Source organism: Bacillus rossius, chromosome 6 (assembly GCF_032445375.1).
Source record: "Bacillus rossius redtenbacheri isolate Brsri chromosome 6, Brsri_v3, whole genome shotgun sequence".
Lineage (NCBI taxonomy): Eukaryota > Metazoa > Arthropoda > Insecta > Phasmatodea > Bacillidae > Bacillus > Bacillus rossius.
This window is the reverse complement of record NC_086334.1, coordinates 23005389-23029373: the sequence shown is the minus strand read 5'-3', so window position 1 is coordinate 23029373 and position 23985 is coordinate 23005389. Positions and strand designations below refer to the sequence as shown.

Genomic DNA, 23985 nt, shown 5'->3' with positions numbered 1-23985 from the left:
CGCAATCAGCACAGTATAGAACCTTAGTACTTTCGCCAGGCCAATTCAAACTAATGGATATGTCATGCTGATTGAGAATATTCTAGGAATAATACGAAAATGCAGCCGCATATAAAACATTAGAAACACTTCAACAGTATGGAGTATGCGAAAAGGTTTGATTTTTTTTAATGTTAGGAAACAGATAGATTGTTTTCTACATTAAGTTTTTAGAATGTTCCATATGTTATAGAATGCTCTGGAAGGTTCCAGAACTTTCCAAAAGAAATAATAATATTAATATCTACCTGTGCATGTATGCTGTGCAAAAATTGATTTTTTTTTTCTTCAAAAGGTAAGATTTGTCAGAATGTTATTCTTCAGCCTTAGTAAGATGTTACATACCTCAACCCTCCAGTTGCACAGATGCCAATATATGTTTTTGCTTGGTTGACATTGCTTCATACCAGGGTAATTGTTAGTGGAAATAATTAAAATTTAACTTAAAAAACCTACCCCGCCCCTTTTTTTTATTATAGGTAAATTGAATAAATGCTATCTAGGTTTTATAATAACTGGTAATATGATATAAAACTGACAGGTCTGCTTCCTGGCAATGCAGGATATGTGTCTGATGTTGCTCACTAGTTATTAATGTTTTGGTCACCTAGCGCCAGCTTTCATGGAGAACAGCGTGGAATGTGGACCGTTGGCCCCTTTGACCTTAGACCTCATTGCAGGAAGCTAGCAGGTTGAACTAGTTGTTTGTGGCTCTTGGACACGCCCTTATGATGTGTTTCGGACACACTTGGACAGGAAAAGAAAAGATGTGAATGGATTGAGTAGGTCAAAAAATACTACTAGCAGTTTTGTGTCGAAGTGATGGGCCTTTTAAACAGTGCCAAGAGCACTGCTAAGTGCCTCTATAAAACACAACAATACCACTGAAGCATTTACACTAGGGCCTTGCTTACAGTTCCGGGAATTAACAAACAATTTATAAAAACTACTGAAGTGAATGTGTCATGATAAAATATGCAAAAGAATGGGAAACTATCTTGGTGGTAGCCTAGACTGGACCCAGAGGCAGAACGCCAGGCCACCACTCTTGCGCATACGAAGTGGAAGTAATGTCATGAACACAACTCAATTAAAAAACTGGGGCAACTAGTAGTCTGTTTATTTACATGCTTAAAAAGAAACAATTTACACTTTATGATGATAAACTACTTTCTTCCATTATCATGGTCTTAAAACGTACATCAAACATGAAATACAGCACATCAATATATCAATGTGTTAAAAAATTTTGTCATCATGATCTATTTGGTTTACTTCTATGCTCCTTGGTTTAAATCATGGAGGGTGTAAATCAGAGGTGCCCAACCCCCCAAACACTATGACTCACCCCCCCCCCCCCTAACTTAATGCTGCCCCCTCCCCAAGGAAATTTTTTGTGCTATTTTCTCAATGATTTTATAATATTACACTTGTTTAGTATTATATTTTGTCACATTTTGCATTAATTAAAACTAATTTTCTAATAATAGTAATTTTGGTCATATGCCTGTGTGCGCTTATTGTCGAAGCGGTGATAGGGACCATCCTGAACCGACAGATGCCAAACTGCTTTTGTTGTGGAAAGTGCGGGGTTGCCAATTTGATATACAAGATCCCTTTCAATTATCAAAGCACCAGAAACATATTTTCACATTAGAAGCTATAAGTATGTAAATGATATTGATATATATATATATATATATATATATATATATATATATATATATATATATATATATATTCTCGTCTTTTGAACAACCCCCCACCACGTCTCCCTGAAATTTTAATTATGCAGTCTGCGTCGTTAACCCCCTTGTAGGCACCCCTGTGTAAATTATAAAAGAATATGTTAAAAAACAGAAATATATTAGTCAAAATTGATTTTATGGGAAAATGAAATTTTTTTATTATAATAAATAAAAAAGTAGAGTAGTGACATCGTCCCGGGCTGCCCCCATCTGAGCCCGATTGCCACCACCTCCTCCCTTACACGCTGCGAGCTCTCTCCTTCCACCACAACCCTCTACGACATCGGAAGTTGTCTGACCTTACTATATGACCATGCTCCTAGCTATTCCTAACTCCATGCTATTATTCAATACTATTTCTTCCATGGTTTGAAATGCGTTTGACCGTTGCCTACGTAGTCTTTGGGTTTGACACGACAGTCTTTGATGTTGTCTATGGGTTGATGCGTGAAGAGGTGCACAAATATGATTACTTTGAAATGGACGAGAGTGTGGATAGAAATGTTTCTAAAGAAAACAAACAAAGAAATTCGGGACCTCATAAGAAATCTAACAGTGCAGGGTTCTCAAATCAGCCTTTCAGTCTTCATTTGGAAGTTTACGAAGATGATTCTCTTTCTGACACATCCTCTGATTGTTTACAAATTGTCACATCTGACAATGAAATTGGAGAAGATAAAATACGAAATAGGTAATGTGCGTACATTGCGTAAAACTATTAACACTATATTTCTGTTTGGGTAAATGTTAGATTAAGGGCATAAATCAGAGATCGATAATTTTTTAGTAGGTTCAAATAATGTTTCTTTAACCTGCAAAGTACCTAGTTTGTTTGATTTTCTACAGGTTTCTTAACTGTCAAAATTTTTTAATAAACTGTAAATATCTGACGTCACGGTTTTTCCGCAAATTATAAATTAAATTACGAAAATATAATTTTGTCGGTTTGTGTGTTAGTTTGGATGAATTTAAGTCAAATATTGTGAATGATCGGTTAGGTAAGGTTAGCTACATTAAAAATACTTTACAACATTGCGGACGGTTGGTTGGGTTAGTATAGCTACATGAAAAAAAACTATAAAATATATATGTAGCTGAGGTTTTTAAGATGTGGCTATCCTGACCTAACCAACGTTCACATGATTTAATAGTACTTTCAATGTAGCTAGACTAATCCAAGCAACCGTCCACAATATTTTAAAGTATTTTTAACATCGCTAATCAAAAGTAACATGATTTCACAGTATTTTTAATGTGACCTTTCGGTAAATATTTACTTGGGCGGTATTTCCGAAAAAAAATGTTAAAAATCCGAAAATACCTTTATTTTATGCTCTTCAACTTCCTCTTTTCATTAAAAGTGGCGGAGGTAAGAAATTCCAAATACTTTAGGAGATATCGAATTTTTAAATTTCATCGTATGTAGTTGAGCGGTATTTGCAAAAAAAAAATGTTAAAAATCCGAAAATACCTTTATCATATGCTCTTCAACTTCCTCTTTTCATTAAAAGCGGCGGAGATAAGAAATTCCAAATACTTTAGGAGATATCAAATTTTTTAATTTTGCAATATAAGACCTGTGGAACCATTCGAGCGGCGCCATTTTTGTTATTTTGCCGTGTGTTCGTGAATACGTGAATCGTGAATGCGTAATTAATAAAATGGTTGATTAGGTCAGGTCAGTTACATTATTAATACTTTCAAACTAAGCCGACATTAAAAATTATTTTGTGAATTAATTTTAATGGCTGTTTAGTTTTAAAATATTTATAATGTAACTGACCTGACCAAACAAACCCGGACAGAGGGTGAACAGTAAACTAAAATGGTCGATTAGGTCAGGTCAGTTACATTATAAATACTTTCAAACTAAGGTGATATTAAAAATAATGTGAATTAATTTTAATTATTCTTTAGTTTTAAATTATTTATAATGTAACTGACCTTACCTAACAAACCCGTAACAAAGGATGTACAGTAACAACTCACGTAAATTTTTTTGTTACTTATTACTTGCGCAACAATATCAAAATAAATAAGACTTTAAAATTAGAAACGTTAAAAACTCACCTAAGTTGGAGGCGGTAATTAAACACAGTTTTAAACAATAATTGAACTAAATAATCACGTATTAGTTCATTTGAATTCTGGCCTATCACGAACAATCACGCGACATCATTATCCAATAAAAAAATAGATACTCGTACGTAAACAAGAAACAATAGTGCACGCACGCCACAGGAATGCGCTGGTTTTGTGCTGAAATTTAAAAATTAGATATCTCCTAAAGTATTTGGAATTTCTAATCTCCGCCGCTTTTAATGAAAAGAGGAAGTTGAAGAGCATTAAATAAAGGTATTTTCGGATTTTTAACATTTTATTTCGGAAATACCGCCCAAGTAAATATTTACCGACCTTTCTAACCCAAACAACCTTCCACAATATTTTTAAGTATTTTGTACACTGCTAATATATATAACCTGTGAATAATAATAACACATGAATCGTTCATTACTACGTGATTCAAATCACTACTTTAAATAAAATTTAAAAAAAAAATTACTTTCTTAAATTAATTATATTTGGAAAAACTACCAACAAACTGAAAATATAAACTTTAACACACTCAGCAAAAAATATTTATTGGTTCGCAATTTTTCATTGTTACAATATTTTAAAATGTAAATTTGCTATTCAGCAATATCAACTTCTAAAACGTGATTAAAAATTATCATTAAATGATATCAATGGCATATTTATTGGATTAGTATTCCTTGCTCCTAATCACTTACTCTGGTTGATTACCTTCTGTATAACCTCAGTCAGTGATCGTAATTTATGTACACCTTTTCCCCACTAAGACGATTCAGGTGCAGATTCTGGAGCAGTGTTTTTTTTTATGTACGGATGTGTCAATAAATACGTCAGTTTGTGGGTGGTTTTTGGGGGGGGGGGGGGGAATTACTACTCTTAAAATATCACTTTATCTGTATGCTTGATAAAATATCCTTTCGTTAGCTCCCTCCGAAATATTCTTATACAACCTATGACGTGTAGCCTACTCCTTAGATATTTTACTTTCAACACGTTTGATTGTGTAGAGAAGGCGATTCTTCGAGTATGTAGCCCTTTCAGAATTAAATTATTATTATTAGTTACAACTTATGTTTATTTTGAGCCTCTTTGACTTCCAGTTCATACATAAAAGACAAACTACCAGTGATGCTTGACGTCACCAGTAGGGATAGCATGAAGGAGCTCCTCATTTTGCCAGATGCGACTGGCATACACACGTATTTATATTGCAATAATAAATTACTAAATGATAGCTTATTTTTCGAAAATATGATTATGTTTTTTTACAAGAAGTACAAATGCCAGGACATTTACAAATAACATCGTTTTTAAACATCACATATAAAAAAAGGAAGTGTAATCAAAAGCCATAAGCTGCAGGTCAGCTAAAAACGGAAACCAAACATTTTTCTAGCTCTAGCCTCATGTATACATACTTAAAAACATAATACATTTAAAACACTAAAATTAATGCAATAACCTGCAATATTTTGAAGACAGATATTCAGCTACAAAAAATTCTCCGATAGTATAAAAAGTTCACCTGTATATATAGTTGCAAAGAAAAATACAGTCGTAATAAGATATCAAATATAGCAAATAATACCGCTTTGCAACATAACGTCATGCTATTAGATGGTCAACGTTCAACTGTTTGTGTAGTACACATACGCACACACCTGTGACAAAATGTGTAAAGAAATAAAATTTGTAGAAGCACAAAACCTTTGTAGTACACAGTTAAAAATTATTATTATTTTTTTTACGGGGGCAGGAAAACTACATACTGGCCAACTTATTTGAATGTAGCGGTTAGCTGTGAACGAGCGTTCTTGCAAAAGAGACCAAATCTGATAGTTTTGGCCACATAATCACCGCAGTAAAACATACAATTTGTATATTGTATATGTGTAGTGCACCAAATTAATATTTATTATAATTACCTTGGGTTGCACTCGGTTACGTACAGGTTTCTAACTGAAATGTACCAAAAATAGTAATATTTATTCTCTTGCGCTTTGTTGAGGATCGAGTAGTCTTTGGTGGGTGTCTGGGAAAGGGACAGAGAGGCAAAGGGATTGGAAATCTAAATGCTTGCCGAGGAAGAGTACACCCTTCCCCCACCCCCTCTCCCAGACAGGTCGTAAACATGACACCCCGCTGGGCGATAAGAATTCTGAGAACAGCGTCCTCTTGCCCACCCCCCTCCTTTTTCCGCGCGTCGCTACCATGGAGCTAATCGCTACATCGTTCAACAGTACTGCTAGTGCGCTCTGTTGAGGACAAAGATAACTACGCGTGTCTTTGCCCGCACGCGAGAAACTCAGGATTTTAGCCTTAATGAACCTCTCGTAGAATGTTTAGATGTGCTAATAATGCCTCACAACTTGTAACTGAAAAATAAACAAAGTATTAATTTTACCTGATAAAAAATGTTTCTTATCTATTAATTGTTTTTAAATGAAAGAGATAAAACACTCCAATGTCATTGTTTATATAACAGGAAACCAGCAAAAAATTAATTTACTGGCATACTGTATTATGTCAATTTTAATGTTTTTTATAAGAAAATTGTTACTTGCAAAGCAGGATTTTATGATGGCTAATGTAGTTAATTATAATTTGTGATTTGTTAAAGAAAACGAAGACATAGCCAGCTAGAAGAAAACGAGATAGAAGAATTTACCAGCCTAGAAGCACAGATTGATCGTCAGTTGGATGCTAAGGCTGCGAAGACAAATTTGAGTGTTACCAACGTCAAAAACATTTTGAAGGTATGAATGAAAAGGGTGATTATATCTGTTTTATTTTTAGGCTTCTTTGAATTTAGGTCTTGTATTGTAGTTTAATTATTCATTATAGATTTTCTTACCTATTTTTGCCTCCTTTTTGGAATACTGCAATGTTGTTGTTGTATTTTTTTCATGTGTTATCAGGATTTTTACGGGACTCAGCCCCCCTCCCCTCCTTTTTTTTAAACTACTTTGAAAAATAGTATGTTAGGCCTAGTACATATTTTCCAGCTACAACTCCTTGCGAAAACTCATAAACTGTGGATACTTAGCGTGGTTAAACCATTTATCTGTATTATTTATTTTTCCACTTGGGGAGGAAGGAGGTGTATACACTCTTGGGTTGAGGCATGGTAATACTCAGGTGTGTACTTGGCTAAAGTTAAAATAAGTATGCATATATAATTTAGAGGTAACAAAATATTTTTGTTATGGCTTGGCTTTACCCATCATGTTGTGTTATTAAATTTTCATTACATTATTATCCAGGAGAAGTTTTGCTGATGTTTCAGTTAGTGAGCATTGCATTTTGTGTTTTCTAGCAAAAATATTTTTCGGATGTACACTTCTTGTTATCTTCTGTGTGTAAAATGTCTGGCAAATATTCAAAATTCCAATTTTTTCCTGACTTTTGCATAGTGATCATTCACTAGATGTTAATTTTCTGGGTTCTCACAGCTGGATAATGCATGCCAAATAGCATCAATTGCCTCATTTTCAGATTTTGTTTTTCATATAAATCAACAACTAAAAATTCAACTTGGCAGGTAAAGTCAAACAACATGGGTTTAAAGTTACATTAATTTTAAGGAAATTTAAGTCTGCTTCACTTTATCTGTAGGATGCCATATCCTTGTTGCTTGTGTGGTGATAATGTGTTAAGTATCTACCTTTATTTGACAAAGCTATGTAGTCTGGTGTTTGTTTCTTTCACTCAGCATGTCATCACGAACAAGCGTGTCATAGAAATGGTTCGGCACACCCTGAGGGAGAGCGAAGCAGCCGACAGAGATTCTGATGACGAGGATTGCTCCTTTGAGCCAAAGCTTACCAGAGCCAAAACCAAGTTAGTGGCTTTGTACTCCATTAATGCTCCTCATTGAGGGTGTGCTAATGTTTCATTTTTTATTGACTCATTCATTCAATTATTCATTCATTTATTTGAATTCATTATTTTATACCTATTCATTTATTACCATTTATTCATTTATAAATCCTATTCATTTTTTGTCCTTTCTTTCTTTCTTTAATTTATTACTATTAATTTATTTGTTCATGTAATCATTAAAATATTAGTTTTTTTATTCATGGTTCAGCTAGATACTATATATAACACAAGGTCTCAGGATACAGAACTTGTTGTAGATAAAATTTGACATACCAGGGTAAATATTTATAAAATAAAAAATAACACATATTTCTAAGTACCTGTATCTGTTTATAAATTTTAAAATTTCATTTAGGCAGTCAAAAAGGTTTTTATAGTGCATAAATTATGAATAATTGTCTTGTAACAGAAAATTTAATTTTTTTTATTTTATTTTCTATGTTTGCTTACCATTAAATTGAAACCACTCAATACAGTTCGTAAACAAAAAAAAATAACCTAAGATATAATAGCAGTTTTAGTGTGTGTGCATACTATTTTTACTTTCCTTAAAAAGCACATCTTAAACACTGAATGAATTTGTTCGTCCAGTATATGATGTTTACTGTGTCATAGAGAGTTTGGGATTATAATATAATCTATGACACAGTAAACATCATATATTATATGTGCTTGATTATGTTACAAAGTTCTAAGATCATAGATTATTTTGCTTACAAAATAAGCAGTAATATTTTTTCCATACTTCAAGGGTCAGTGGCGGCTGTAAGGGAAACAAGAATTATTTGTAGAATGCTTTTTTTTAAGGGTGAATAGTTTTATTCCTGGTAATGGAAGCAGGAATTGGAGAGTTTCTACCATACAGAATTTAAGATTTCAGTGAGGGTGTACCACTATGTACGTTTTATTCCTAATATTTAGATAATTAGTGGTTCTGAAAGTTTTTAAGTGAAGAAATTAATGCATGGTAAGGTCTAGACTTTTAACTGTTTTCTATGCAATAGAAACACTTGTTGGTTTTTTTAAGCAAAGATCTTCAGACAGTTCAATCATTAGAACGGCATGGATGTATCTCCCTTTTGAGTTGGTGTGTGTGCGCGTGTGCATATTTGTGTGTGTTTATAAGGTTTTTGTTTACGATTGATTGATTAGGTTTTGTTTGCAGAGAGCTGTTGAAATCACAACCCGCCATCACGTGGCCCATCACGCCAGCCAAGAACTATGCCTCGGAATGCCAGGTGCTGATAGAACAGGAACTTCCAGAGGATTCCAGCGATGAGGAGTATCAGCCAAACGAAGAGGAACAGGTACATTGCAATGCCATCATTGTGGATCGGGGACAGGAGCAATTTATGTATTATATAGGCATGTATGTGTAGTCTTCGTACACAGTTATATATCTGCCATCAATGATATTTAAAATGTGTCTATTGTCCTAATAAAACAAAATCACCTCACATTCAAAGCTTGAAAGGTGGGGGGCCCGGACCAAATGGAAACTGCCACTGGGTGGGCCACAACTACCTAAAGTTGTGTTTTAATTGGTATTGAAATCAATTACTTCCTCTGATTTTGGTAACATTGGATTTTATTGTAATTGAGCTGCTGTGCAAGGATAAACATTGTCAACTGTGCATACAATTATACAAAATAAGGACTCTAGCAAATGTTTATATAAGTCTGATGCTGTTGGATGCACTAGCAGGACTATATTTGACATCAGATACCTGAACAGAAATGAAAACATGATTCACATGGAAAAGGTTGTTAAATGAACGGTGCAATGAAAAAAATTCATGGGCCTGTCAGGATTGATGTGAACCAAGCGCTGATACACGATAAGCACTTAAATTTTGAAAAATTAAAATGTAAATATTTGGACAGTATTATTAGTTTCACTGCCAGTAAAAGATGGTCTGGAAATTTTGCGGAAAGTTATGCGACGTGAGTTGTCACGCCTGGGCGGGCAAGTCAACCAGTCAACTGACAATAACTATCTCCTGTTATGCAGTATCGTATTTGTCATACAAAGTATTCAATGGTAGGCTTATAACGATAAATGATGTGACATATTTATCGTTGAGTGTTATTCTATGAATTTATATTACGTGAAGAATATTTCCATACACATTTTGGAACACATTAATTAAATTAGCCTTTCTATTTATGTAGAACAATGCTTCAGAATACACAATTTCAAATTACACAAACGTTTTAAGGAACACATTAGTCGTGCTAAGTGAGGGATTGGTGTATCTTAACTTTTGAAATTAATGGAAATTACTCATTCAGAAAGTGAGCAGTCATAATGACATTAGTTAATTGTTGTCATATTTTACTTATGGATATAGTCTGCTAGTACTTTTTAAAATGTAATTAATTTAAAATTAATTACTAGGTACTGTTATATGGCCAGAGGTAAAAAAAAAATTAAAAAATGCAGTAATGTTCAGTGCCCATTGGAGAATGGTTTTGCTCAGTTTGTGTGCTGTAGTTGCAATGTGTCTTTTAGTCAGTTGAGGGCATGGGTCACCAGTCATAGTTTTTTCGCAGAGCGAGGAAGAAAAGGAGATGAGTGCCAGCGACATGGAGTCCCCGGCAGTGGTCCCTCAGAGTGTGGCTCACGAGCCGGAGTGCCCCCAGCCTTCGACCCCAGCTAGCAACGACTCCAGCACCCAGACGTCCTGGACTGAAGACGGCCTCTTCAGAGTGCCGCAGGTACTACTGCTCTAGCGTGGAGCCACCACCTAGCTCCTATTCCAAGGAAAGACTTGAATAGTAATATTTTTCAAATTAGCTGATTACTGAAATTTATATGTATTTATAACACTCCTTTCAGTGGTGGATACAGGAATTTATTCAGGAAGGGATTTTAAAAAAAATTTATTTTTTTTTGTTTTAAAACAAAATATTAAAAAGAGTTTGGACATTTACATAATCATTATCAACTTTCACCACAGGTTTTACGGTTTGTGAAACCAGGTGTTGTAACAGTTCACCTTGCATCATCCAGAATAATGTAGTTCAAGTCACAGAGATCTCACACATCTTTTCGTAACTTCTAAAAAGGGGGGGGGGGGGGGATGTATCCACCCTATATTTCTCCCCCTCTCCCCCTCTCCCCCTCACTCTCACCTCTGTTTCAGATACTGACTTTTCAATGTTTCACTTTTCCATTTTGACATCAGAAAATTTATCTCAATCCCTAACTTCAAAGATTTAAAAATTCTAACCTTTTCTAACACCTATAATAGTAAAGTCCAGCATGATTTTTGATGATTCAGTTGTTGTGAAACAAGTGTTTAGGAGAGTTAGGTAAATATCACCAATATAAAGCACTCAACAAATAATTCTGTGTAGTTTACACCAAAGGTGTTTATGGGGTGAGTATGCATGGAAATTTTATTGAAGTGCTGATGAAGTTGGATGTGTGCTGATGCAGGAACACATCGGGCAGCGAACCCGCTCCAAGCTCTGCCTGAGCGACACGCCGCTGGAGACCATCGAGCAGGCGTTCATTCCTCCCGACATCACCACGGACATGTACGACTCTGAGTGTGACGATGAGGACTGGAAGAACTTCTTGAAAGATTTCATGAAGCCTTTGAGTGCGTGCCCAGTTACTTCCTCAGCACTCTCATTGTCTGTAATCTAGTTCTTCCTTAAAGTAGTGATGCTGATGCGTGATATTAATTTCCAGCTCCTGAACTGAACGAGGCGGTGGACGATGATGATGCTGACCCGGAGTACAACATTGTGGGTGACGAGGAAGAAGGTTATTAATTCATTACGGTCTGCCAGCATTCAGAAATTTTGAATTCAAATTGAATTATGTGATACTCAATTTAACATTTAAAATCAAAATAAAAGTTTTGAATTATTTGTTGCCCATATTACAAGTGGGACTGGTGATGAAAAAATTTAAATGAGTATTGTAGCATGTATGAAACCTTATATTTATTAAGAAATTTTGATTGGTTTTATACATTATAGGACATACAAGCTTATTATAAGTAAGAAAGTATTTGTATTTATGGTTTATAGAGTTAGTTTATTTTCAATGTATTGTATTTTTGGGGGGGAAAATATTTAACTTCTGTGAAGTATGAAAAAAAAAGTTTTACTGTATATGATGCAGTTAAAAATATTTGATATTCTTGAATAATTTGATATTCAACTTGATATTTTGTTCAAATTATAAAAATATGATATACAAAAGCCTAACAATCAGGTGGTGATGGTGTGTTTTTTGTAGGGATGGGATTATCGAATCTTGGATTCGTCGAATATACCGAATCCTATGGATTCGAGAATTCGTAGGATCCGAGGTGGGATTCGAGGTGGGTTTTTAAGAGTTTTAGGTAGTAATTGATAATTGTAGTGCTGGGCGAAGTTTGAAAATTTCGAACCGAACCGAACCCTTACGTTCGGTTCGGTTCGAAACCTCTTAAAATATATTCGAAAAACCGAACGATCGTTTAAAAAAAAATACGTTTTTCTAATTTTCTAACCCCCATTTGAGACCATTCACAAAACAGCTCAACAAAATTCTATTACTTGTAATATTCCGACTTTTATCGCATAATCGTCGCCTCAACAGTTTCAAGCGCAGACAAAATATAAATAAATTTATTAATCGTCGCATAACTCGCATAGCATTTTTTCATATGGGCGCGCTTTGTTTTTTGATTACTTTAGAGAATTTTGTATGCATTTGTCGTACTACGTAATATAAACTATCGTACAAATGCCAAAGGTATTGTATATTATACCTTTAACTATAGTGCGTATACGAGAAGTGTTGTAAAATCACCAAACATTGCGTACCCCATACGTTAAACTAAAGCGCATGTACGAGAACTCTCGTATTTCGGCAAAACTAACGTGATCAAGTTAACACAAGACAAATGCGGTAGGAAATGATTACGTAAATTACGTATTTTAAATTACTGGGATGTATTTATTTTCTTTGGCCTTTTTGGTTATAACAGTCAGGTAGTGAAAATATTAATTTAATCTTGTGTATTAAAAGTACTGGTCCAGTAAATGTTTCAGTACGGTACTAAGTTGACTAGCGTAGTCGCGGCAGCCATCATTATTTCTCGTGTTTTCTTTTTTCCGACGCAAATTTCTACAACCACACTTTTTACGTTACGTTTACAATATTATTGTTCTTGAGGTGATTTGCGATGAGCAGGCTAACGTCGTTTAAGTTTTCCAAATGGAGAAAAGATAATGACGACCCGGATGACCCAGAACCACCCCAAAAAAACCGTCTAAAGTTTCTTCTAACGAGCAGCATTCTTCCAAGAAAAGAGCAACTGCAGACAGCGGGTTTTGTAATGTAGATAGGTAACTTAATTCACATTCGCCTTTTTTTGATGTCCTATTAAAAAGTTTTACTTATTAAAAATGTTAGGTTATGTCTACCACAAAAATATGTAGATAGGTAACTTAATTCACATATGTATTTTTTTTATGTCCTATTAAAAAGTTTTACTTATTAAAAATGTTAGGTTATGTCTACCACAAAAATATGTTATGTGGCCTTATGCTGAATGTTCGTCATCTTTATAATATTTTTTTTAAATGAAGGTTAGTGTACACTTAAAAAGGAATATAGTCTTTTTGAAATTTAGATGTAACTTCTTCACGAATTAAAAGTTGGTACATATTTAAGCTAAGCTATATAATGTTTTAATTTTACATATGGCTGGAGAATCTTTCTTTCTCACCACTCAGTTAAAGACCAAAATGCTGGTCATCTGTTCATTTTAATTGAAAACAATTATTTCTGTATGAGGTTCAGTTCGGCTCGGTTCAAAACCAGAGAACTGAGGTTCGTCCAGCTCTAGAAAATTGTAGGTATACCTAAACTATATTATAAAGGTAACGGAAATGGCACAAACATAAGATAAACTATGCTGCATTTTGTCAATTAGCTTAACTACTCTATCATTTCCAACTTTCAATAATATAACATTGCAGAAAAAAACGTAACTTTTTTTAAATTGTGTCTGTTATACAAACGTATTTTATTGAAAACATAGGAAGGATTAATTTAACAGAGAATTAGACAGATGCAAACTTACGTGTGTGGTTTTTGAGGTTATTTCTCTCTATCTTATATCAGGTGTATACACTATGCACTTATTTTATAATTTTATAAATACACATGTGATTTTTTTTAATACATAGGCCTATGTAATTTTTTAAAATAAATGTGTGATTTTTTTTAATAACATGTGAAGTTTAGTGTGGGACTGGGATTCGAGATTCGATGACAAACACTGAGGATTCGAACAAGGATTCGGATTCGACCAAAATGTGGATTCGTCCCATCCCTAGTTTTTTGCTTATGGAATGTGTGTTTAGTTAGTGATGGGCGATACAGTTAAAAACTGATACCGTTACAATTACTGATATATTTCCTTAATAGATCCGATTACACATAAAAACCTATTCAATTTTTTTTTGTAAATAATCACTGTGCAATTCTCCAGAAATATACAGCATAAAATTGGTTCATAGCCCAATACACATTATATCTTTGACTAATTAATAGGGATGTGCGAAAGTGACTTCATCCACACGAAATGAAAGAGAAAGAAAATTTATCAAGTTTCGCGAAAGTGAAACGAAAATGAATTTTTCTATGAGATAAATCTATTCTTAACGAAAGTTAAGCAAAATTTTTTAATTAACAAAGAAAAAAAGTGCCCCAAAATTTGCTCTTCAGTTATAAATTCTATTACATAAATCATTTTGGTGCCTTTTGATGTATCTAAAAATGACAAGTTCATAAACTCATGTTTGATGACATGCTAGCAGGATACAATATAACCTCAGATGTCATTTGAAATTTTCTACAGATGATGAACCAATAAAATGCTTGTGTTACTCCAATTTAAGTTTGAGATGCACTAAAGCTACATGAACTTGTTTTCGATTTAAAATTAGGCTTTTCTAATCACGTGCATGGTACTGACGAAAAAACACGTGACTACTGCGGAACGGCCGCCATCTTGCACCACTGTCACACATGGCTAGCTCAGGAAGCTGTAGACCAGGCAAAGGGACATCATCAAAACAAAACATAACAAATGGTTGCTGCCGAGTGGTCATTACACGCAGTGACTTGTTGACCTTTTTGTCTAATTGGCTGTATATTATGAGGATTTTATATGCCGGACAGAGTATGTAAAATATAAATAAAGCCGACGACAATGTTTTTGTTTGGCCATGCGCAAATAGAAGTAGGTACGTTCTTTGTTTATGTGTATATGGTAAATACTAAATAGTGTACTAACAGTTCTGGAATGTCTGTTTTACGAATATAGTACCTACACTACTGTTTGAAAGCAAATGAATCAGCTAATTTTTCAAATATTGCATGATTTTGTTTTGATACCTAGGCCTACTGTAATCACGTTTGAATTTTGTTTACTTTATCGGCCATGTTTGTTCACATTATGATTTTACCTTATTTTCATTAACGTGAGTTTTTATCATCACATAAATTAATCTTAATGGAAATCTTTTTTCTAATTAATGTCTTTATATGATTTACATATGTTATTACGTTATTAGTAGGGCCTGGAATTTTTCGCGATCGCGGATTTTGCGAAAATTCGCATGAAAACGCGAAAAGTAAGTACATTCGCGAAAACCACAACATTTCTATATTACACTGCGAATATATCCCCGAAAAGTACCATTACAGTAGAATCCCGCCGATGCGAGCCCCCTCTGATGCGTCCATTCCGTTTATATGACCGTTTTTTGACAAAACATGAAAAATTTGAGCAGAGAAAGTCGAAAATTTGAGTAAAATCGGCTGAAAAACAAGTCTGTTACACTTTGTTGGGCTCTATGTGTTCACGTTTATCTTGGCGAGAGCTGTACTGTAAGCAGCCAGGCATACAAAAGACGTCTAAAAATAGATACCACCCCTCTAGACTGGCCACCCGGCAGTGTCTAGACGAGCTCGGCGCCTCCACTATCGCACGAAAAGCCGTCTCAGCTGTCATGTTATCTTACCTGCCCGGCGGCTTGACGTCATACGTGACGTGACGTGACGCGACGCTTACCTCTCCCATCCCCTGCTAATTCTTCAAGGCTCATCCCTCCCAGAGCCACAAACCATGTAAAAACAATTCCCCCCCCCCCCCCTTATCCAACTAACATTTCAACACATTCCCTCCCTTATTTCAACCTTCTGCGTGAGAAACTGTCAGCGTGTTTTTTTCTTCTCTTTTTTTTACGCTGCGAAGGGACATGGAAAAGATAATTGCTTGAGCTGTCAAAATAAACATCGCTGAAGGCAAGGGCAGGAGCGCATCCTGTCGGTCTGTCACTGTGATTATCTACTCCAAAAACATGTCACAGTATTTCAGGATAGCATTGTTCTTATTTCTTTCGTTTATAGCCGAATGTTTTCTACTTGATCCACACAAGGTTAAAGTATCCTTTAACCCAAGTCTTGTGTTTCAGCATAATTACCTTATTTTTACATAAGCCGTGTTCGTGTATGGTTTTGATGCTCAAAATTGATCTGGGGTATAGTTCACACTAAGTTTCTTCTCATTTGTGCGCTGGGGTTTGTTCAAATGGCAACCCCGTGTTCCTCCACTCCATTAAATACGAGCATATCAGTATCAGAAACATGGGTTTTATTGTACTGACAATAGCACAGTGATGTGCAAATTTTGCAACTGTAAAGTTTCATGGGATAGAAAAGATTTCATTGACAAACACCTAAAGTCGGCTAAGCATGTGGCATTGGCAGCCAAAAAAAAAAAAAATTTGTAGTTGCAAACATCTATAGCAACGTGTCTGTTTTGTGTAACTGTTTTGGATTTAATTGGCTGTTATTATGCATATTAGCCTATTCCTAGTATACATGGATTGTTTATTAAATATGTAAACTATTATATCCAATAACTGCACAATTTAATCAACATTTAAAATACCGGTAAAATTTCCATTGCATAACGAAAATACCGACTTTAAACCACCGCTTTTTGCATACTGAAAACACCGAAATTTTCCAGGCCCTAGTTATTAGTAATAACATATGCAAAACATATAAAGACATTACATTTTTATTAAATTACGAGTTCTTTTTCAACTAGAACAAACTAACTTCGGTAAGCTATTGAACTTTCGTTTGGCTCAAAATATTTCGCTAAAAACGAACTTCGACAGATGAAATTCTTACCGAAATCGAAAATGAAAGTAGCAAGATTTCGGTTTTGGTATACCGAACATTGGCACAACCCTACTAATTAACAAACACAACCTTCAAGTATAACCTTACATTGCAGAAAAATTGGAGTAAAAAATGCCTATTGAACTATAAACTATAAACATGACTGTACCATTTTTTATGTGTAGCAGTTTTTTTAAATATCAGCATTGGGAATCTATAAAATTGGGAATGTATTCCAGGTAGTACTGATATTGAAACAATGACTGTGCAGTGGACAAGGATGAGTTGCTGGCGGACGTTACGGTGGAAGTGTCGCGGAAGGAGCTTGACGACTTGGTTGCCGAGCTGTTCGAGGCTTCCAGCGACGAGGACGAGCTGGAGCCCCTGGAGGCCGTGTTCATACCCGAGGTGAGTCTCCAGTGCTCCGTGGTGCTGCTGGTGGATCACTAGCTCTCATAGTACATATATGCAAAAATCACTTAAGTGGGGAATTCCTCGAAATACTGCCTTTCTATTGGCTACAAAACTTATTCTTACAGTTACGATGAAGTAATTCTCCCTCTTTGAGGACGTCCCCTCACTCACTCATCCACCTGCCTGTCAATCTCTCACACCTTCTGTCACTTTTTAATATAACACAGAATTTTGGGATTCTCCAGTCATATATTATATTTAGAGTCCTGGAAAATTAGCATTTTAAAATGTATATTTTAGCTTTTTTAAAATGAAATTTAGCATTTTGTAGCATTTTAAAAAGTGAAATATAGCACTTTGTAGCATTTTGAAAAAACACAATTATATATATATATATATATATATATATATATATATATATATATATATATATATATATATATATATATATAAAACAAATTTAAACATGTCACACATCAAAATATAAGAATACCTACTGATAAATGTTAGATAAACAGTATCCAGGTAAATAACATTTTAATAGGTTGACAAAAAATGAATCATTAAATATAGTTTTTACATAGTATGTTAAATAACTTTAGCATGTCCAACACAACAATGTAATTTTTTTAAAAAAAAGGGCACATTTGAATGCATTTGCACGATCGTGAATTGAAACTGTGCCACGTGGCATTGTTTTGATTAAATTTAATTTACACCACATTTCACTTGTGGAACACAATTTGCAAAGAAAAATTGCACCGGAACTACCCGTATAACATTTCCCCATGAGACACGTGAGGGGTATTGCTGTTGTGAACAGACTGTACCAGTTGACCTTGGCGACTTCCTCTTTCTCACACACACAGGCTGGCTGGGCTCACAATATCTCTCCTCCTCTTTCTAATAATCTCTTACTCACACACACACACACCTGCTGACTGGGCTGGCTCAGCTTGCTTGTTCCCTCTCTATCTCTTCACCATTCTTATCGCTTACGAACACACCTACACACACTTGGCTTGCTGGCTGGCTACCGCCACAGCAGTACAGTGGAACCTCGCTACTACGAGAGCTGACAATGGCGAGAAAAATCCTCATAACTACGAGTATTCGTAATAACTGAATATATAAGATTTAAGTGAAGTTAAAATCCTGAACATTACCAAAATGTCTTAATGTTGCACAATATCTCGGAAACGGTACCTTGTAGTGAAAAAATGCATAGAATAAAAGATGTGGCAAATTAAATTTCAAATATAAAAGGTCTCTATGATTTTTTTTGTATCTGCAACTATTTTTGTTTTAATCACGAATGAAATGGTCTGACTTATGACCGCGCTCCGAGATGCAGCAAAAAAAAAAAAAAACAGTTGTCACCTTCACCTTGCTTGAACTGGTAGGGGAGGTAGTGGAGAGGAGAAAGGAAAACAACATAGGGAGGGAGGGTAGGAAGAAGAAAGGAGGGGAAGGGAAGGGCATCTGCCATCTTCCTTGTTCATTTGTAGACACACACACGCCCTCAGACCCAGCAACACACACAAAGGCTGGTTTGTTTTTACATCTGTCCCCCTCTACTGAAAGCCAGCGCAGTAGAAGGGCAAATAGCCTACACCATGAGAGAGTGAAGGGGGGGGGGGAGGGCATTAGGTCCCGCCCACTTCTTACCCCTCCAAGGGCCGGCTGCTATCTAGTGAGTCAGTCCGCTGGCCGGCCTAAACACACAGCATGCAGTCTGGCGCTTATCAGTCCGTGTTAATACTACTACTGAATGTTATTCCCCCCTAACAGCGGGCGTTTTTTCCTTGTTTGAAGATGCCATTTAAATCACTCTAGCCAGTTTAATTTAGCATGATTTACGTAGTCCAATCGACGGTGCATTACAAAACTGTTGTAACTTCGGAGGTCTCGTAGTATCCCGTACTCGTAATTATGAGGTTCCACTGTATTAGCATTTATCGCAGAAAAACTAATACTTAGCATTTTATCGCATTTATTGAGTCATTTCGCATTTGTGAATTTTCCGGGACTCTATAATTATATTCAGTTTTATTTGAAATGATTGCATTTCACCTTATAATCTTGCCCCTATGAATCAGATAGTAAGCAAGTTTAGGAAACATGTTTTAATAGTAGAATCAATATAATGTATTGTATGTTGAAAGTAGTGATGGGATTTTCGATACTTCGATACCTTGATACCTTCGATACTTGACGGTATCGCAAAGTATCGAGTATCGAAACTGTAAGTTCGATACATTTTTTTGATACCGGAATGCTTGTTCATTTGTATTGATTTAAGTTTTGAGTCGCCATCGTACAAAATACAACTACAGTAGAACCTCGATGATACGTTCCCGTTTCATACATTTTCCAGTGTCACACGCCGATTAATTTTGGTCCCGCCGAAAGTACTATATTTACAATGGTTTACTTTCCCGGAACATACACTTATAAAATCATTAATTTCCCGTTTCATCCATTTTTACAAAGCGGAAAAGTCCTAAAATTCACAAATTTTTTTGTTATATTCCTCCCTGGTAAACTATGTTTTAATGCTTTTATTTTGAAAAACGTTCATTGTTTACCTTTGCGAACGTAAGAAAATAACTTTATCACACCATAGATATGGATAGTATCAGGAAGACTGTGCACTTCACTAGTAGCATCTATGGCCAGCACCAAGCGAGACTAGTGGCGCAAACTAGCAATGATTATGAAAATTACGTTTCTCAAGTTAAAATTTTATTGAAAATTGTTCTGTTGCATAAAGTTATTTGTAAAATGAAACAAACAAGCAAAGATTTCTGATTTTCTTTTTACAATAGCCTAATTTTTTTAATTTCTAATTTAGGCTTGGTGACTTTTCCCCCCCTCCAAAAAAGGACTTCATAACATTTTGTAAGGCCACGGTTTCTCATTTTGTATTTCACTTCTATTTTTAATATGGATTTTTATACTCAAGTCTTTAAAGTTGTTTGCAGTTTGTATTTTTGTAATAAAGAGGGAATTTATATAGTTTAAAACTAATTTATGTTATTTGTAATAATTGTTACTAAATGGGAAAATATTTTTCCCTGGAGTATCGAAAGTATCGAACTGAAAAAACAATACAGAATCGAGTATCGAAAATGTGGTATCGTCCCACCTCTAGTTGAAAGGTAACGAGCCCTCATGCTGTGCAGGAGCAGAGTGCAGCGGAAGTCGGTGTGCAGGATGACTGCTCCGAGGCGTTGATGCAGATGCTGGCGGAGCAGAAACTGCTGATTGGCCAGCAGATGAGGAAGCATGTCCAGCTCACGACTCAACACTTCTTGCAGTGCTACCTGCACCCAGAGTTTTCTCAGTGGGCACCTAAGTGCAAAGAGATGTTGGTGAGTTCGGAACTACACGGCATAAATAGTTGGTGTGTAAATTATACACAGGAACAAGATTATGTGGTGAGTTGCAATAAAACCAAAATAACACCAAAAAGCATGTCAATATACCTACTAAAATCATGATCAGTATTTACACAAGGTTAAATCAAATCACAAAAATGTACCTATAATTTATTGAATTTAGTTAATGTAATTTATTCAGCATGAAATTTTTACCAAAGGGTATAATTTAAATTATTTGAAAAAACATATAATTTTGCTTAATTTGTGTTTGATTCTCTTATTATTCCTGATGTTATTACATTTTTTTAAACACAAAAACACTTTCATATATTTTTATTTGCAAATTTTATGTTCTAAAAATGCTTATACTAATAAGTATTTCAAAGCAATATTATTTCCTCAAAAATTCCCTGCCTAACCATTTATTAAAAATGTTTTGGTAATCAAAAATTTGGGCTATGTAGGTACTCAATTATATAATAAAGCAAAAATTATCCACTCGTAAGTCTTCAGTGAGCAAACCAGATTTTTTAAGCGTGCTAAAGTCATAATCATTTGCCATGAAAATGTTTCTCCAGTCTAATGGGGAAGTTACTGCCAGCAGGTCTACACTAGTAAAGAATTTACTCGGCAAAGCTCCAAAATTTGCGCCGCAATTTTAACTACACTTGGCGACATAATACTCCATATATTTCGTTAACAGATGAATTTTGAAACTGTTCCATTTTTTTTTTAAGTCCCACCTGTGTCTGATGTCCTCCAGGGTCCAGGATAAAGTTAGCACGAGCAATATAAAATTATAAATTTATACTTACAGTTCGTAAGTATATATATCGTAGGCGGCACACACCCAGTGTGCATTTTCGTCACATCATTAATCGCAGAAATCACACAGCCACATATCATGGCTGTGCTTCAAACAGCCATCTACAGTTATTATAATTAATTTGAAACTATTACTACACCATAATCTTGAGTGTACATTAAAATAATGAAGTTTGGGTATGTTTCCTTAGGTTTGTTTGAAGTGTTTGGCTGGTAATAGAACTAATTCTGCATTCCTAGCAGAAAACTTGGAAGCAGCCATCAAGTTAGTTGAAGATTGGGAAGAGAGGTGGTCATCTAATGCAGAAGAAGAGGAAGAATACGTAAGGTTGGTGGCTACCTTATGAAGAATTTTTCTCACACTTACAACTTTAGCCTGCATTAATTTCAGTACTGCAGCATTATAGTAAAATTTAGTACTTTGGTGTATTTTATAAAATATGGGGGGGTGCGAATCTTGGGAAAGTCAAAGTCGAATTGAAGACTAAATTAAATTTATTTGACTTCCTCTTGAGAAAAATTTAAAAAAAACTTTGAAAATTCCAAATATTTATTTCTTAGAGAAACTAAGCTCTAACACAACTCGAACTAAATTCTGCTCATCTCTGTTCAAGATAATGTCAGACATTTTTGGCAGCTCCTTCAATAAAAATTAGACACTGGCTGCTGGGTATTCTTATAAAACTAACAAAATAAGTATGGATGCAATATTAGTCACACGATGAGCACTATGAATAGCGCCGTTGTGCTACATCTGTCCAGCTGGCATCGGCAAGAGACGTGACTTGCTGGGCTAGCATTCTGCTGGAGAAGAGGAAAATCTAAAAATAAACCAGCCAGAGTTTGTGTCTGTGCATTTTGTGAGTGTTTGTAGCCATGTAGCGGTGCGGTGTTGACGGTGTTGACGGTTCTCCTTCCCTCCCTCATTGTAAATGTTAGTGAACTGGCACTGTACACAATCTTCTCGTGTCTATTTAGACAGGTTTTTAAGACGCTTTTAAATGCAACATTCCATACAAATTTCTCAATAACTACCGTGCCTGCTAGTTTCTATAAAATAACTGATAATAAATGGTAGTTTGCTTCCTTTTGTTTGGAAGAGGACTAGTTAAAACATACAATAGCCAGGGAGGGATACACAAGTGTAAAAATAGTAACCTCCTTTGTCTTTTTTTTTTTGTAGTAATAGGGGTTGTAAAAAAGTAGGAAGGGGGGCAGTAAACACAAGAATGCTACTTCACTCCCTCCTACAGTAATAAAGTAGCGCAGAAAGCAAACAGTGCCATATTTATACTTCTCTTGTATCTTTGGAATTTTACTGTAGACAGATGTTTGGTGCGACCCATATTTGAAGGTGACCCTTAGGGCGAAATTGCTGGATTTTTCAGGCCCCAATCATAGGTGTGATCCATACGCAGGGGGCGATCCTTCTGTAAGTAAATACAGTAGTTGTTCAAGGAGAGAGGAAAGCATGTATGCAGGAATGTAAAAATATGTTTAAAGAGAATGTATAAAGCAGTAAGAAATTATTGGCGTTTTGACGTGGAAAAGTTACAAAAACCCCAATTATGAATTGGGGTTTCGGCTTCTGTAAAATAAAGTTTCAACTGTAGTGCAAAGTGGATGAGAGTAGAAGAAATATAAGTAGAATCTCGGTTGATAGTGGCTGTAAGTATGTTACACAAGTGGTTTCAGAGTGGTTTTATGAGAAATGGTTTTAAGGTTTTAATTCATAAATACTTTTTATTGTGTGTTCACAATATATTAATGACATCTTTTGATTGTTAAAATCATGTGCAGATATCTCAGTACAGTATGACTGGAAAAAACCAAAATTTAGATACTTAATAATTGAAGTGTACTTTATACTGATCTGTTTCTAAATGCACATTTTCTTGTAAGATACCGTATATACTCGTGTATAGCGCGCCCTTTTTTCCCCTCAAGTAAAGGAAAAAAATAAGGATGCGCGCTATACACGGAAAAAAAAAAGTTTGGTGGGGGGAGGCGAGGAGGAGTGGAAGTCGTTAACTGACGGGTGACGTTTCTGGTCAGCCCCCACACATACGCACAAGCAACAAGGCCTCTGTTTCACACACACACACACAACTCACAACCTGGTCTCTCGCGCACACACACACATGCACACGCGCGCGCAAGCTCGCACATCATGGTCTCTTGTTTATTTTTAGACCTTCCCCCTTTACAGAAAGCCAGCTCAGAAGCTAGTAAAAAGAGAGAGAGAGAGAGAGAATGTTGTCACCAGTTCCCCCCCCCCCCCCTCCAACCTTTGCTTCCACCATTCCTCGTCCCAGCAGCGACTGGTGAGTCATCTAGTTCTGCGCCAGCTTAGCAACGTAGCGTGGCACGCCTCCCTCCCTCCCGTCCA

General features: G+C 35.4%; 1 protein-coding gene across 2 annotated transcripts in view; it reads left to right on the top strand.

Moving 5' to 3' along the window:
• Positions 1–2191: 2191 nt before the first annotated feature.
• LOC134532860 (GON-4-like protein) overlaps positions 2192–23985 on the top strand; it is a 38221-nt gene continuing 16427 nt past the window's right edge. The window contains exons 1-10 of one of the 2 annotated variants that reach the window (XM_063369858.1): positions 2192–2478; positions 6502–6637; positions 7594–7721; positions 8929–9070; positions 10317–10481; positions 11206–11371; positions 11464–11538; positions 17246–17382; positions 20574–20762; positions 21788–21924. In XM_063369858.1, the coding sequence (XP_063225928.1) occupies positions 2231–2478; positions 6502–6637; positions 7594–7721; positions 8929–9070; positions 10317–10481; positions 11206–11371; positions 11464–11538; positions 17246–17382; positions 20574–20762; positions 21788–21924 (1523 nt within the window). In that variant the 5' untranslated portion in view covers positions 2192–2230. The remainder of the gene's footprint in view (positions 2479–6501; positions 6638–7593; positions 7722–8928; positions 9071–10316; positions 10482–11205; positions 11372–11463; positions 11539–17245; positions 17383–20573; positions 20763–21787; positions 21925–23985) is intronic. The other variant, XM_063369859.1, reaches the window with a different exon arrangement.